An 18768-nucleotide genomic window follows, 5' to 3' on the forward strand; every position below is an offset into this window, starting at 1 on the left:
CATTACTATCTATGGACACACAGCATTACTATCTATGGACACACAGCATTACTATCTATGGACACACAGCATTACTATCTATGGACACACAGTATTACTATCTATGGACACACAGCATTACTATCTATGGACACACAGCATTACTATCTATGGACACACAGCATTACTATCTATGGACGCAGTGTCAAATGTTGCAGGTACGGTACCAACAGATACATATGTAATGGGATGCAAACAGTACTACTTGGGTGAATCTGTGGTTTCTTTTATTAGGTGTAATGTTCTCAAAATGGACTCTCCTTCCAATGTGGTGCAGGAATAGGAGGAATTTTGATAAGTGAAAGTGAGTCTGAAAGGAAATGTCCATCTGTATTTAATTTGTGTTGAGGATTGGTTTCAGCTCTCTTCTTTTGTGGAGGGTTGTGGGTGCCAAGTCAGAGTATACTTGAATTAGATGACCGTCAAATCGAATTGCATTCATTGCTCTGGTCTCCTGCAATAGTTGGTCTTTGATATGGTAGTAATGGAGCTTTACTATTATGTCTCTGTGTTGAGATGCTTGTGGTGGTCTGGTAAGTGCTCGGTGCACTCTATCCATGAGAAATAGAGCTGTGTCTGTCTCAGGGAGAAGTTGCTTAAATAGTCGTGAGATAGTCTCTGTGAGGTTAGTATGTCTCTGGTAAATTACGAATATGGAGGTTAGATCTCCTGGACCTATTTTCTAGATCCTCTAATTGATTTTTTTATTTAAGTAGTTTGTTCGTTAACATCATTTTGTAAGTGAGACATCTCTTCAACCACCTCTTCTATCTTTTCTTCAATGTCAGCTGTTTCTTCCTCCTATCTCTAGGATGTCCTGTTTTATTTCTGTCAAAGCTTTTTTAAACTCTTCCTGAAATAGTGCTTTTATTTGTAGAAGTAAATCTTGATTAGGAGACTCGACAGGTTATACATCTACCGGCTTAGCTGATATTGGTGAAGCGTGGCTTCGTGATGGAGACAGCGGCTCCTGTGGTTTGTGTTTTAATTGTGAACGAGATAGACAGACTTTTACTGTTTGTGTCTTGTTCTTCATTTTGCTGGTTTTTGGTATAATGAATTATTTGAATGCTTTTCAACTGCTCCGATTCCGGTTAGGCTTTCTATTCAAAGTGACACTTTTTCAGCTTTATGATTGTGGTGACGCAGTTACTGGAAGGTTCATGTAAAGTGAAGTTGTTGCTGCATCTTCATTTGATAGAGTTTTACCTCTGATTCATCACTAAGGCTTAGTAATGTTTAGTGTTAGCTGTGTAAAAAGAATAATGTGCTGCTCCCCTTCTGGTTTTTTTAGGTTTTTATTATGGAAGCTTAGGGTACAGTTGTCCTCCTTTATCCCCTTCTCAGGTAGCTTGTTTTTCTACCCCCAAATGTGCTAGCGTAACGTTTAGTCTGGGATATATATCTTAACCCTGTTACGAGTTTTGAAAGCCTTCCACTCCTCAGGCGATCTCAGAGACTTTAATCTTTGTTGCCCAAGCTGCCCCTGCTTGCTGCTGGCTGAGTCTCTGAGGGCTGTGTAGTTTGCGCTGTACTAATGTAGCGATGGATGCAGTAGGCCGCAAAAGGAGGAATGTAAGTTTAAGAGCTGGCCCAGTTTTGGTTCAGCACCTGGGTAGCGCTTGCTGAATGGTGGTGGCTAAATGTATCCACCAATCAGCAAGCGCTACCCAGGTGGTGAACAAAAAATGGGCAAGCTCCTAAGATAAAGTTCCTGCTTTTTCAAATAAAGATAGAAAAAGAACAAAGAAAAATTGATAACAGGAGAAAATTAGAAAGTTACTTAAAATTGCATGTTCTCTCTAAACCATGAACGTTTAATTTTCACTTTACTGTCCCTTTAAAATTTCCAGTATAAGTTCAGAAATATATAAAAATCTTAAAGGACCACTAAATACAGATTTGCATAATTAACAAATGAATGATAAGAAGACAATACAATAGCACTGAGGGGCCGATTTATCAAGCTCGGTATGGAGCTTGATGCCCCTGTTTCCGCGCGAGCCTTCAGGCTCACCGGAAACAGAAGTTATGAAGCAGTGGTCTAAAGACCGCTGCTCCATAACTTGTCCGCCTGCTCTGAGGCTGCGGACAGAAATCAACCCGATCGAATTCGATCAGGTTGATTGACACCCCTGCTAGCGGCCAATTGGCAGCGAATCTGCAGGGGGCAGCATTGCACCAGCAGTTCACAAAAACGTATGCTGTCGGCATTTATCGATGTGCAGCAGACATGATACGCTACATTGTATCATGTCCGCTCGCACTATGATAAATCTACCCCTTAGTCTGAACTTCATATGAGTAATAGATTTTTTGTGACAGATTTCAGTTATGTCTATTTCTACTCCTCTTGTATCATGTGACAGCCATCAGCCACAAAAATAAGGTAAATATATTTAAAATAAAGAATATTCCCAAATACCAACCCAAGTAACAAGTATAATATATATTTTTTATTACATTTACACTTTGACTTCCCTCCCTTTACATGAATACTTGAAGTATTAATCTAAATGGGGGGTACTTAACTTGGAAGTATTTATCTAAAGGGGGGGAGTCAAAGTATAAAAGATACTTAAAATAAATATTTAATTTGGGAGATCATAATTAGATTATAGTAGATTATACTAACCAGCCACCACCAGCCAAGCCAATATATAATTAACAAGTGAAGCAATACTAAGCAAATCAAGCAAATATATATATATCTATTTACATGTGTATTCATTATTATGGCATAACAGAAAGAAAATGTTTTATGTTCTAAGTGGATGCAAAACCACTTGAGAATAACCACACAAACAAACACTACAAATTAAAGTGAATGTAAACGTTGACGGAAGTGTGCCCGGTTTTTAAAAATCCTATTAAAAACAGGGGCACTTTCATTCATCAAAGTTTACATTTCAGCGTTTTTTTTTTAAATACTTACCTTTTCTTCTTGAAAGTCGAAGCAGCGATTCCCCCGCCTACCGCGCGTCTCTTCATAGGTCATAAATGAAGAATCCGGCTTCCTCCAATCATAGCATGGCCTCAGGCAATGTTTGCTCTGGGGTGGAAGCCGGATTGGAGGAAGCCGGATTCTTAATTTCTGATATAAGAAGAGATGTGCGGCAGGCGGGGGAATCGCTGGTCTGGCTTTCAAGAAGAAAAGGTAGGTATTTTAACAAAACCGCTGAAATGTCAACTTTGATGAATGAAAGTGCCCCTGTTTTTAATAGGATTTTTTAAAACCAGGCACACATTCGTCAAAGTTTATCTTCACTTTAAATTAGCTGACCTGGCACTGACTCATGCATAGAAATCCGCAAATGCTAAAATCACAAATTGGAGTATTTAGTTACAGCTGATTGCCAAAAGATATAACCCCAAAAAAGCATCTCTAGTTTTTGGGTGCTATCATAATCTATTTTGCTGGTCTCTAACACTGCTGGCAATCCACACCTGTCACTGTGAGAAAATTCAAGTTAATTGTGGCCTCTCTGGAAAATCCATACAAAACTTTGGAATGGACTACACTCACGGACTTGGCTGGGTGCACATCCCATGTCCTGGGTAGCATTACTAGAATAAACTAAATGATGTATACCCCATTATTTTAGAAAACACTCTCAGAATATACTGGCAATACACTCTCTTACACAGGAAGCAAATTAACCCCTTAGTGACCAGAGCACTTTTCCATTTGTTGACCGTTTGGGACCAGGGCTATTTTTACATTTCTGCTGTGTTTATGTTTAGCTGTAATTTTCCTCTTACTCATTTATTGTACCCACACATATTATATACCGTTTTTCTCGACATTAAATAGACTTTATAAAGATGCCATTATTTTCATCATATCTTATAATTTACTATAAAAAAATTATAAAATATGATGAAAAAATTGAAAAAAACACGCTTTTTCTAACTTTGACCCCCAAAATCTGTTACACATCTACAACCACCAAAATACAATCATGCTAAATAGTTTCTAAATTTTGTCCTGAGTTTAGAAATACCCAATGTTTACATGTTGTTTGCTTTTTTTTCCAAGTTATAGGGCAATAAGTACAAGTAGCACTTTGCTACGTATATATATATATATTCAGCAGTGATGGATCCCCTTAGCGCCCAACCTCCCTGATCCCCCCAAACAGCTCTCTAACCCTCCCCCCCTACCTGTTAGCACCCATCTGGGATACTGGCAGCTGTCTGCCAGTACCCAGTTTGCCATATAAGGGCCCTCTCTGCATCGGTGGGTAAAAAAAGGTATTGCAGTGATGCCTCAATATCGAGGCATCACTGCAATACCTTGAAAGCGGCTGGAAGCGATCACATTGGCTTCCACCGCTTGAAACCCCAGAGGATGTGCCAGGCATGTCCTTGGTCACTAACTGACACCCCATGTAGGACGTGCCTGGCACATCCTCGGTCGTTTAGGGGTTAAAGGGACATTAAACCCAAAAAAATTATTTCAGGATTCAGCTAGAGAATACAATTCTATTATCTAATTTGCTTCATTTTTTAGATATTCTTTGTTTAAGAAATAGCAATGCACATGGGTGAGACAATCACACAAGATATCTATGTGCAGCCACCAATCAGCAGCTACTGATCCTATCTAGATATGCGTTTCAGCAAAGGATATCAGAAGAATTAAGCATACATTTATCATATATAACTTAAGGTAGTTATCATTCTCAAGCATTCTTACATGTTTGGCCTTCTGTTATGCATTATATTAATTTGCAATTTAGGTGTTCAATCAGGAGGGGTAAATTAGGAGATACATTTTTTAAAATCATTATAATTTTTTGTTATATGTAGTTAGTTACAGTGCTTATGGTGAGATAGAGATTAGGAATATATAGTTGTGTTAATTTAATTTTTCTTTTCAATAGTCTCACTGTCCTAATCAATTTCTGTCTTTGGTTAATGTATATGTATGTATTAACTAAAGATTGATGTCTAAAGATTAATAGTCTCAGAGGGCCATGCTGGGCACAGTGTGTTATGGGTCCTCCAGTCATAGTACCGGTATACTTTTTAGTGAGTAAGAGAGATCTATTTATGTTTGCAATGCATTATGAAACCCAACTCCTACATACATAAAATATCCTTAGCCTTTAAGCTTAAGCCTGTGGGGGATATTTGTCAAAGCATCAACTGTTAATACGCTGGAATCCAGCGTCATATTTAACGCAAGATTGATTCGCCGTAGTTAACAAAGCGCCAAGATCATCAAATGTTGAAATGTGTGACGAAATATACAAACCTGCAATCTTAATCTGATGCAGATCGATGCTTGCATCATTACAGATGTTTCAAATTCACATTCAACTCTATTTGATCCTTTTCCCAATTTATCAAACATTTAACAGGTACGCTCGCTTCTATTCCGACGCAGTGTACCTAGTTTTCAATCCGCCACCCTTGAGGCCGCGGATGCCATAGAAACCAATAGGAGTCTGAAAACACAGAAAGCTTATGTTCGATGCTGCAAGAGAATGAAGTATATTACATAATAAAAGTAAATTAGAAACTTTAATAAAATTGTATAACCTTTCTAAATCAAACAATATTATTGTTCCACAGTTGGTGCACTAGTAGATATAGGGATAAAAATGAAAAATACATTACTACTTATGGATTATGTTACAATGTCTCTCACTACAAAGCAAGGGGACAATATTATTTCTCCAAATAAATACACAACATAATATAGCTAACTTCCTTTTTATTTTTTGGGACAAATCTATTTGCACCATGTTTAAGCCATGTAATAAAAGTCCCACTCTCCACTTCGCCCCAAATTTGACGCAACACTTTTTGCACCAATTATGACGCAAACTCCTAAACAACCCACACACTAGTGAATTTTTCAACCACTTTTGATTGGAATATGCATAATCACATGATTTATGACATCAGCCAATTTGATTCAAATATACATTTTAAACTATCACTAACGAATCAAATTGCTCGATACTTGTGTCATTGATCACTCATCAGAACTTGTAAGTGCCATTTGTTAAATTGTGTATTATACTTTGAAAGTATGTATATGTGAAATTAGTATTAAAGATAAGACATTGAGTGCTGACATTAGGGGACACAGCGTAATATTTTAGACAATGATTTTAAAATTTGAATTGATGTTTGATTCAATATAATCTTAAACTGATAGCTCAAAGGGATAGCCCACCTAAAATTAAACTGTCATGATTCAGATACAGCAGAAATTAAAATCACCTCTTTACTGTCATGATATGTTCAGTGTTTTTCTTCCTTCTCTTGAATTTCTTTTTCAGTAAGAAATGTCATCTTATATGCCAGCCCATTTTATAACACCTGTGTAGGGGTGGTTTTTAAAACTAGATTGCAATCAGGAGGGGTTACACAGGTACAGAGAGAAAACTGTACATATGATACCCTGATTACATGTTATATTCGCAATTATTCCTGCTCAGAATAATAATAAATTTACACTATATACATATAGTGGTATAAATAAACACAGAGAGATGACAGACAACATTGTTTAGAACAAAAAAGGGAATTTAGGGACATGTAAATATGTTTGCAAAAGATTTCTGACATACACAAACACACACATATATATGTGCAAAAATATATGTACAAATTCTAGCATTAATAATCATTTATAAAAAAAAACATGAGATAAAAGCATATCATCACTTCTAGAAATACAAATACACATTAATTTATGTGAAAGTATCATATAACAGATTTTTTTGTATAACAAATAAATATAAAAATAACTTTCTATGAGATACTGTTTGTTGAGGTATAAATCTAGCTATTTCTTGGACATTAACAGTAGAAAAATAAAAGATTAGCTTTAGAGAAATGTGTTTGTTCATGGACAGTAATGAAATGGTATAAATAAAGTTGTGAAAAACCTGAATAACTGCGCCATCGATGATTGTTAGTTAACAACAGTCCGATGCTCATCGCGCCGTACTTGACGCACACATTGTGAAGTTTTTTTATAAATAAGGCTATCGTATGTGGATCGCGGCAGCAATGTCTGGCGAGCATATTGATGCCGGCGAATGCACCGAGATTGACGTTTTGATAAATATCCCAATATAAGTGTGGTGCACAACACAGTTTCATATTTATTATTACTTGTTAGGGGTAGATATTATACTTTTTTAGGTATTTTGTGATTTAATTAATTTTGTTTCAAGCTTAATTTTGTATTAATATTTAATTAACTATTTATTTGATGGCTTGTTTGTTACTTTTTACATTGAAATGCGGTTATGCTGTCCTGATATTAATTGTATCACTGTTTCACTGAATTAAATTTCATATCATGATATTGATCAACTGTTCATCCTTTGGTACTTCAAGCATGATTGATATTTCAAAAGCCCCCTCCGGCAGCAGCTGGCTCCTTCAATTACCTTAGACGTCGACTCGTCGTTGTCGCCTCGGCCCGCATGACTCAGTCCTCCTCGGCTCCTTCACAGAATCACGTGGCCACACTTTCTGCTATGCTGCATCTGCCTCCTGAGCCTCTAATGCGCAGTTAAAATTGTGTGAACACGGCGTGTGGAGGCGGAGCTGAGCAGCCAGACAGAGCCAGGGCAGGTGATATAAATATGTGGAACGGATTCCGGATTTATACACATCAGCCGGTCCACATATTGCAGGGCAGGCTGCCACTTACTTGTTACACCAGCTCCGGTCTTTCTTTCCTTCACAGTGCCAGGACTTGTCAGTCACTTTAACTTACCTTACCTAACCGGCTCCTGCTTGAGCTTCCTTCACACAAGTCACGACGTGCTGCTTCACTCACATTCAACTCATCTCCTTCACATGTGAGGGCCCCGCCCCAAAAAAAAAAAATTCAAGGCAAAAAAAAAAAAATGTCTTAATAAAAATATTTAATAGAAAAAAAAAAAACTGCAGCTTCAGTATGATGCATGATGGGGCACCTTTAAGAAGCCTTTGAGACTTTTCAGTCCGCCCCTGATCTCTCTTTAATAACCTAGTATCTTGCCAAACCCTGCTATAATGGCCAATAAAACCAAATCCTCTTTCCTTGCACCACTTATTTAACCAAGAATTAAATGTTATTATCCACTCCATCTTTCCTGCTTCCTAGCCATACACAGGTAACATAGAGTTGATGCCACATCCTTCAAATGGAGTCACCCACTAACAGTCTTTTCCTCAAAAACATATCTGCAGGTCTTACCTGTGTTTTCTTAATTGGAGAATCAGTTACCAATAGATTTGTACTTACCTGTTATAACTTCAGAGCAGGGCTCAGAAACAGCAATCTCCTCATCATAGGTGTGTTCAGCAAAACACAGCATAGAAGTTTTGCAATGGCTGAGGTTGAGGGCAATGCTTCTGGTCAGAGCCTACAGTAATCCATCTCTCTCTCTCCCTGTTGATCTCTGGTGTAGAGGGGCTTCTTTCTGAGGCAGCTTTTTAGAGGTAACAGACAAGTACCTTAGCTTTAAGGTTAGCTATTTCTTCCCTTGAGAGGAATAACTGCTTGCAGACAGGAGTGCGCAGTAGTACTAAGTGCTCAGTTACATGAGAGAACAATTAGCGTAACAACAGAAGATTAAATGTCCCTGAACGTGCAGTAAGATATAACTGTTTCTCTGTAATTATACATTTGTGCATGTAAAATATCTGTTGTGATCCATGGTGTTTTGTGAATTCCACACAGGAAGATTTACAATAAATTTAGCTTTGGTGCAACCTTTGTCACATTTTGTTTTTTTCTTTTTGTTCTAATACGTCTATTGTGACTGTTAGCACAAAGCTTAAAACACCAAATTATTAATTAACAGTGCGACCAAAATAAACATTCTTGTTTAATTTTTAGAATATTAATATATATAAATATAATTTACTTCAATATAATGGTAATATAGTAAAAAAAAATAAACTGTTAAAAATTTCATTCTACTCTATCCATGCTAAATCCTTACCTAAAAAAAATACCATACAATTCTCTTTAGGCCACGTCATCAGTGAGGTGCTGTTGCATTCCTGTAGTGTAGATCCCCTTAATCTTTTTCCATCCTTGACCCCTTTTTACATTGGAACATTTTTCATAACCTCCATTTTCATAATATTGTCCAAAACATACAAATTGCTATACAACTTTTTGTCTAACTCCATGTACCTTCCAAGTATGATTTAATGAAGGATGTGTAACCCCCACACTGTTTGCATTCTGCACACATTGATCCCTCTTATTATTATTATTATTTTGAACTGTGTTGGCAAAACAATTGCAATTTTTGGCCAAGTGACTAAATTGTGTGTGCACATTTGAACAGGTACAAAATTAGCTATGTGCCTACCTCAAATTATAGGGATTTGAAACCCACATTTTTTATTTCCTAATTCAGATAGAGATAAGAATTTTAAACAACTTTCCAATTTACTTGTTTTTTTGGTGTAAATATATTTTTTATTAATTGAAAGAGAGTTCCACACAAAACGCAAAGCACATGCTAGACACAATCGATAATTTGCTTCATTCTCTTAGTATACTTTGCTGAAGTAGCAGCAAAACATTACTGAGAGCTGCACACATACTCACTCACATACACACACACACATACATACTGTACACACTCACAACATGAACATTCACTCACATACACTCACAATATGAACATTCACTCACATACACACACACACTCACAACATGAACATTCACTCACATACACAAAAAAACACATACACACATACATACACACTCACAACATGCACATTCACTCACTCACATACACACACATACATACACACTCACAACATAAACATTCACTCACATACACACATATACACACATACATACACACTAACAACATGCACATTCACTCACATACACACATATACACACATACATACACACTAACAACATGCACATTCACTCACTCACATACTCACATATACACACATACATACACACTAACAACATGCACATTCACTCACTCACATACACACATATACACACATACATACACACTAACAACATGCACATTCACTCACTCACATACACACACATACATACACACTCACAACATAAACATTCACTCACATACACACAACATGCACATTCACTCACTCATATATACACACACACACTCACAACATGAACATTCACTCACATACACACACACACATACATAAACACAGTCCTGGAGGCCAATTTAACAAATGTCTTGCGAACCTGCTCCGACAGTGCGGATCAGGTCTGCAAGACATTGCTGAATGCGGAGAGCAATACGCTCTCCGTATTCAGCATTGAACCAACAGGTCACAACGCTGCCCCCTGCAGACTCGCGGCCAATGAGCCACCAGCAGGGGGTGTCAATCAACCCAATCGTACTCAATCGGGTTGAATTCCGGCGATTCCTGTCCGCCTGCTTAGAGCAGGCGGATAGGGTTATGGAGCAGCGGTCTTTGTGACTGCTGCTCCATAACTTGTGTTTCTGACGAGTCTGAAGACTCGCCAGAAACACGAGCCGTCAAGCTCTGTTCGGAGCTTGATAGATAGGCCCCCTGGTGTCCAATGACATTCATATAAAAAATGTGGCAGCATTCATGTCCCTTTTTTCAACAAGATTGTGTAAAGAGTCATTTAGCCAAACAAAACCTAAATTTGCTGTTGTTGATTAGTAATTGCAACTTGACCTACCATTGTAGCAGGGACCCTCCTACTCTCCTTTCTCCCTGCGTAAAGTACATTATCAAATCTTTTGGGGATCTACAAAACATTTTAAGGGACCCCCGGGGGTTCCGGCTATCAGTTTAAGAAGCACTGCTCTAGGGCATGTGTGCAAGGAGTCCACATCTGCTTTCCCCTTCTTACTCATTGGGAAACCGCACAAAAAAAGAAAACAAACACATTGGTGTGCAAAATAACAAAAGCAGGAAAAACAACTGTGTTTGTTTGTGAGGCCAGTGTTACTCAGGGTGAATTCCCCTTTTGCTTGTTATGCCTTTCACAAAGGAGAAATATCTGGTAGCATAACTGTCACTATTCATAAATCTTTACATGAGCAATGGGCCAGCTTTATCCTCATATTTCTTTCATTGTTTTGTTGATTTAACGTTGTTCTCATCCACAGTAGCTGTGAGAGGGTGGAGAATAAAATAACTATGTGATATACACATTCATTTTGAATATACACTGCAAGGTCAGATATAGATTTATGAATGATCTTCCTGTTGTGAATTCATTTTTGGAGGCCGATATGGCTGGACAATAGAGAACTAACTATTGCTGCACACTCGGAGATCAGTGCCAGTGATGTGCAAATAGCAGATTTACCCAATTTGAACTTTAAAAAAAAAATAATAATAATAATGTGTAACATTTTCTTAAAATATATAATCTACCCTCTAGGTTCCTCTGTCTTATGTTAAGGGATTTAATTTGTGAAGATCAGGCATAGTTGACTCATGGTTTCCCATAAAGGGCTTTAGACAGCTAATGTGTAAGTGTAATGAGTGAGTGGGACTGTGATAAGCTTAACAGAGACAAGAAGGCACATTGGTGTGTGTGACACATATTATATTTATTCCTTGCAAACAAGTTGATCATGAATTAACTAGCGACTATGGGGCCAATTTATTATCAGCCGTATTGTGCCTAATCACATTGGTCTTAAGACCGCTGCTCCTTAACTAGCCCACCGCTTCTGAGGCTGCGGTCAGCAATCAACCCGATTTTTATACGATCGGGTTGATTGACACCCCATGTTAGAGGCCGATTGGCCGCAAATCTGCAGGGGGCGGCATTGCACAAGCAGTTCACCAGAAATGTTAAATGAGTACAGCGTATCATGTCCATTCGACAGATGGTAAATCGTCCCCATAGGGTTAGATTACAAGTGTAAAATATTGCATCCGTGTTAACTTGTGCACGTATTATAAGTTAAACATAAATGCGATAGCACAAGCGCAAACTAAATTTGTTTTTGTCATTTAGTGTGACTGAAGACCTAGTGGAAAGGGTTAGGGCATTAAACACAACATAAATACATTAAAATAAAGTGTAACATGCATAAATACACTATCTAATAAAAAAATATTCACATAAATGTTAAAATTAGAAAGTTATAAGGGTTAAAAGTTATATGGTATATGACAAGGCATTTGAATGGAAAGTGCTATAATGGATATATACATACATACATATGCATGTATATATATATACACACATATATATATATATATATATATATATATATATATATATATATGTGTGTGTGTGGGTATACATGTGTATTTATGTTATATGTGCATATATGTATTTGCATGCATATATACACATATACACACATATATACAAATGTGTACACATACATACATATCTATATATATATATATATATATGGAGCCCTTTTCATTTAAATACCTTAAAACACGATAAATAATTTTTAATACATTTTATGTAATAATGTGTTTTACTGTTTATGTACTGTAAATATTTTGCATTCCAAAGGTATAGGAATATATATATAAATATATATAATAAAAAATACATTTTTCCTGTATGTGAAGAAAATTGGTTAGCCATTGGAGTCTATGGGGCATATGTATCAAGGTCTGGCGGACCTGAGCCGACACTGCGGATAAGGTCCGCCAGACCTCGCTGAATACGGCGAGCAATACGCTCGCCGTATTCAGCATTGCACCAGCAGCTCACAAGAGCTGCTGGTGCAACGCCGCCCCCTGCAGACTCGCGGCCAATCAGCCGCCAGCAGGGTGGTGTCAATCAACCCGATCGTACTCGATCGGGTTGTATTGTGGCGATGTCTGTCCGTCTACTCAGAGCAGGCGGACAGGTTATGGAGCAGCGGTCTTTGTGACCGCTGCTTCATAACTGCTGTTTCTGGCGAGCCTGCAGGCTCGCCAGAAACATGGGGCATCATGCTCCATTCGGAGCTTGATACATATGCCCCTATGGGGCATATTTATGATTATGCGAGCGGAAATGATCCGATATAGCGGATCAAGTCTGCTGCACATCGATAAATTCCAACAGCATACGCTCTCTGCATTTATCATTGCACCAACAGTTCTTGTGAACTGCTGGTACAATGCAGCCCCCTAGCAGGGGGTGTCAATCAAACCGATCGTATTCGATCTTTAGACCGCGGCTTCATAACTTCTGTTTTTGTACGAAGCATGATAAATATGCCTCAAAGAGGAGAAAAGGCGTTATTCGAGATCCTGTAGTTAGCATACGTCTGATTTTTTCTCACATACAAAAGTTTAATTTTCAACTTGTAATAGGTGCACTTATCCACATGTGCAAATAGATTACTTCAAGTGAAGTTTACTCTAGTGCGGGATCACTAAATACCGCTCCACTTGTAATTTAGCACTTTATGTATGAAACTGTAGCAAACATTGTTGCAAACACTACTTCCTTATATGTTCAAGACACTTTTGTGCTCTTGAGTATATCTACATATGCCCTCATGGAAAGGAGTTAAGATACAAAAAAGCATACCAAGATTAAAAAAAAAAGGTAGCTTTCATATGAAAGGGATTAAAAATGTATCTTTGATTAGGGAAGTAAAAATCGTTGCACTTGCACATTCTTTTCATTCGTATTCATCATAATTAATCAGTAAGACATTTCTCCCTATTTCACAACATCTTAGCTCAAGTAGTTCAGTCTCTTTATCAAAGGATTTATGACAAGTGAAGAAGGAAATCATCCGAACATCATCTGACACAACTATTCAGAGGAAACCCTGTATATAGTTTTCTCTGTCTCAAGACCCCTCAATATCATGGTAGCAGTTACCAGTGATATAGAGCATATGGGGCAATTTTACCCCTAAGGTGCCATCTGTCTTCTTAAATATTTTGGAATGACAATATACGCCAGCACTGGCAACTCTTCCACTCACCCACACTGTATGTTTGAAACAGAAATCTATTTTTTTCTGTGACTTTAGTTGTCATGGTATTTTTTAATGTTTCCATGTGTTATAGAATAGGTGGCATCGTTTTCTCTTTCTCTTCTATCTTAAAAAATAAAGGGATTTATGCAAAGAACTTCCTTTATGTTAGACAGCTATGTGAGTGTTTTTTTTAAGAGTTTGACATATGTATTCTTTTTTTATGGTTTGCTTAGTTTGTTTGTAGCTTGGAGATATAGAGGTCATTTTTCATAGGTGATGTATAGAGTTTTCCATTAAAGCAATAAAGTGGTTACATTCTGATCTTCCTTTTCACATGAGTAAAATATGTTTGTTTATAGCATTGAGTGCTGAAGGTCACAGTGACACTCTTCTCTTTTGATTCTCCTAGGCCTGCCTGTTATGGAAGTGAGAATAGACATCTCTCGTCAGCAAGTGGAAAAGATCTTTGGTTTGGACGAATACTGGTGCCATTGTGTGGCATGGAGCTCGTCTGGCACATCCAAGAGTCAGAAGGCCTTTATCCGCATTGCATGTATGTATTTTACAGCTGTGAACTCTAAAATAAACATCACAATTTTTAACAATCATAAGTAGAATAAAAATGAAGAAAAAAAAATGTAGAGGGAGCTAAAACACAGACTTCAAAATTAAAGTGATATTCTCATGCAAACCTGACATCATTTACATTTTTTTAATTACTGGCCCTAGCTATTGGCCTCTATGGCCTCTAGTTATCAAGCCGTCAACCGCAAATACGCTGGAATTCCGCAGCGTATTTGTGGCGAGGCTGATTCGCCTTAGTTATCAAAGTATAGGGTAGGGCATTTTATTATTTTGGGGGGCTTTTTTATTTTATTAGGGGGCTTACATTAGGTGTAATTAGTTTAAAGTTCTTGTAAAAAAAAATATTTTCGGTAATTTAGTGTGTTTTTTTTGTACTATTGTTTAGTTTATTTAATTTATTTAATTTTAGGTAGTTGTAGTTAATTTTTTTAATTAATTTAATGATAGTGTAGTGTTAGGTGTATTTGTAACTTAGGTTAGGTTTTATTTTACAGGTAATTTTGTAGTTATTTTAACTAGGTAGCTATTAAATAGTTAATAACTATTTAATAGCTATTGTACCTAGTTAAAATAAATACAAAGTTGCCTGTAAAATAAAAATAAATAAATCCTAAAATAGCTACAGTATAATTATTAGTTATATTGTAGCTATTTTAGGGTTTATTTTACAGGTAAGTATTTAGTTTTAAAGAGGAATAATTTAGTTAATAACTGTAATATGTATTTAGATTTATTTAAATAGTATTTAAGTTAGGGGGGTGTTAGTGTTAGACTTAGGTTTAGGGGTTAATAAGTTTAATATAGGTGGCGGCGGGTCCAGGAGCGGCAGTTTAGGGGTTAAACATTTATTTTAGTTGCGGCGGGGTCCAGGAGCAGCGGCTTAGGGGGTTAAACATTTAATTTAGTTGCGGCGAGGTCCGGGAGCGGCGGTTTAGGGGTTAAACATTTAATTTAGTTGCGGCAGGGTCCGGGGTCCGCAGGATAGGGGTTAATAACTTTAATATAGGTGGCGGGGGTATAGGGGGTGGCAGATTAGGGGTTAATAGGTATAATGTAGGTGGCGGCGGGGTCCGGGAGCGGCGGTTTAGAGGTTAATAACTATTATATAGGTGGTGGCGGTGTAGGGGGGGCAGATTAGGGGTGTTTAGACTTGGGGTACATGTTAGGGTGTTAGGTGCAGACATCTCCCATAGAAATCAATGGAATATCGGGCAGCAGCGAACATGAGCTTTTGCTGCTGTCAGACTCCCATTGATTCCTATGAGATCTGCCACCTCCAGGTCAGCGGATTGAAAACCAGGTACGCTGGGCCGGAATAGTGCCGAGTGTACCTGCTATTTATTTGATAACTAGCAAAAGTAGTCAGATTGTGCCGAACATGTGTTCGGCACATCTGTAGTGACGTAAGAATCGATCTGTGTCGGACTGAGACCGGCGGATCGTAGCTTACGTCACTATATTCTACTTTTGCCGGTTTCTAGCCTTTGATAACTAAGGCAAATCAGCCTCGCCACAAATACGCTGCGGAATTCCAGCCTATTTGCGGTTGACGGCTTGATAACTAGAGGCCATTGGGTCTATTACAATCCTCAAAATCCAAAAAGGTGTATGTAATGGTTTATCTACAAAATGTAACACTGAAGTCTATGGGTATTTTTATAGATAAATCATTTGATAAGTTTTGCTAAGGGATTGTGATCAATGCTTACTTGTAAAGCTGCTGCAAGAAACTGCCACCCATATTTGGCTTACCGATTTTCCTTCTTGCAAGCTGCAATGCTTGTGGCTCCAGAGCAGGATTTTACCTATGTGTTTAACCATTTTGTGGAGATTAACATAGTTCAATAGGATCAGTAAATCAAATAATTAAATATTGTGATATATATCCCTTTAAGAATATTCCACCATTCCATTTGGAGATTAATATTCTATTATGTGAATCCATAGTAAAAACTTTGCATTTATAATGCTTGTAAATTTAATAGATACACATGACATTCTTCAAACATATGCAATAGGGTAGATATATTAAAGAAATGAAAGAATACCAGGGATATATATAATTAGACTTTGACTACACTTTGAGATATAATAATAGGTAGACATCGCAGTTCCTATCAGATGATAAAAATCAACATTTCCATATTTGAACTACTAAAACAAATGACTGAAGGCTACTTTTTTTTTCTTAACTTTATGTGTTTCCAACACTAATTAAATAAAACAAATTGGGTAGCTACATTGAGGGGATTCTGAGACAAGAAGCAGTTATAGCATGGGCCAAATCAGATTGAGGTCATAATAAAAGCTTGTTTCAGGCACTGCACTGAATAGACAAGCCTCAGAGTTAAATGTACAGCATTATCAGAGCTGGAGGGCAGAACAGCTGAAACAGCACACATGCCTTTCAAGGCCTCCACAGGTCTACCTCAGGACATAAACAGCAAGTGTCCTGACAGGAATTTATGTAGCTATCCAATTAAAAATATTTAAATGCAAATTATCATACTATTATAACATCAATTATCAAAGTGCTTAAAAGCAAATTAACATGCACTAATGACATTAACTGCACAAAAAAATATATTAAGCCAACGTTATGGGCTGCTGTAATAGGAAATAAAATGAATGAATCACTAGCAATATAGGACTTTGATTCATAACTCATCTATTTTTTGCATTGTCATTGGATTTAGAATTACTTTAGTGACTATACCTTTTCATGACCTCATCTGCAGAATGTCATTGAAACTACAGTTCTCAAAAATGTATAGTATGACATTGGCTGGTTGGAAATTTTATAATATATCAATATCCGACAAGCAATATATGATATAGGATTAATACGGTTGTACACGCTATAGTCCTTGTGACCGAAAATGAATATATGTATTAGACATGTGCACAGGTGAAAAATCTGCTTCAGCTGAATATTTAGCAAAATTAGTTTTCCGAATATTCAACTGCTGTGCTATTCGGTATTTAGTTTTAAACAAAATGAATACAGAGTATTTGTGCAACATTTACATTTATTCTCATTAAATAAATGTAAATGTTCCTTTGCTACAGGTGAAAGAGTTCACCTGCACCATCATATGCTGACCTATAGCACGCTTGGGAGCCGCACTAATCCCTACACTTCTTCACAGAGCCTTGATTGCGCTAATAGAAAGCTTAGAGCACACTAAATCTCCTATTAGTGTAGCCCCTGAGCTCTGTGAAGAAGGGTCAGGATTAGCGCAGCTCCCCAGTTTGCTATGGGCAAGTGTAGCGAGCTGTGGAGCTGTGCTAATCCCGAGTCAAATTCAAATGCAAAATTTGAAAGATTGAACCTCACTATATGTCTATGATAATCAATATTCAAATTGTATTTCTGCTATATGAATAATGGAAATATTAAATAACCACTAAATACAATATATTTGTATAAACAACAAATACTTGTTAAAATGAAATGCAATAGCACTTACTTTGAATTTTATTTTGGCTGTAAACCAGTAAGAACTATTTTGCATCCCAGAACTAATATAAAGTATTAACATTGCAAATAACATTATTTCTCTTGTTAAGTGTATCCAGTCCACGGATCATCCATTACTTATGGAATATATTCTCCTTCCCAACAGGAAGCTGCAAGAGTCCACCCACAGCAAAGCTGCTATATAGCTCCTCCCCTAACTGCCATATTCAGTCATTCTCTTGCAAGCCTCAACATAGATAGGAGGTTGTGAGAGTCTGTGGTGCTTTCTACTTAGTTTATTCTTCAATCAAAAGTTTGTTATTTTTAAATGGCACCGGAGTGTGCTGTTTATCTCAGGCAGTATTTGGAAGAAGAATCTGCCTGCGTTTTTCTATGATCTTAGCAGACGTAACTAAGATCCATTTGCTGTTCTCACACATTCTGAGGAGTGAGGTACTTCAGAGGGGGAATGGCGTGCAGGTTTTCCTGCAGATAAGGTATGTGCAGTAAAATATTTTTCTAGGAATGGAATTGACTAAGAAAATACTGCTGATACCGAAGTAATGTAAGTAAAGCCTTAAATGCAGCGATAGCGACTGGTATCAGGCTTATTAATAGAGATACATACTCTTGTAAAAATGTGTTTTAAAACGTTTGCTGGCATGTTTAATCGTTTTTTAACATATGTTTGGTGATAAAACTTATTGGGGCCTAAGTTTTTTCCACATGGCTGGCTTAAATTTTGCATAGAAACAGTTAACTGAAGCTTCC

The 18768-nt window shown here is 37.2% G+C and overlaps 1 protein-coding gene across 1 annotated transcript in view; it reads left to right on the plus strand.

The window, feature by feature from the left end:
* UNC5A (unc-5 netrin receptor A) overlaps window positions 1–18768 on the plus strand; it is a 409652-nt gene that overhangs the window by 141051 nt on the left and 249833 nt on the right. The window contains 1 exon segment of the mRNA XM_053719264.1: window positions 14362–14505. Within this exon segment, the coding sequence (XP_053575239.1) occupies window positions 14362–14505 (144 nt within the window).

Source organism: Bombina bombina, chromosome 6, assembly GCF_027579735.1.
Source record: "Bombina bombina isolate aBomBom1 chromosome 6, aBomBom1.pri, whole genome shotgun sequence".
NCBI lineage: Eukaryota > Metazoa > Chordata > Amphibia > Anura > Bombinatoridae > Bombina > Bombina bombina.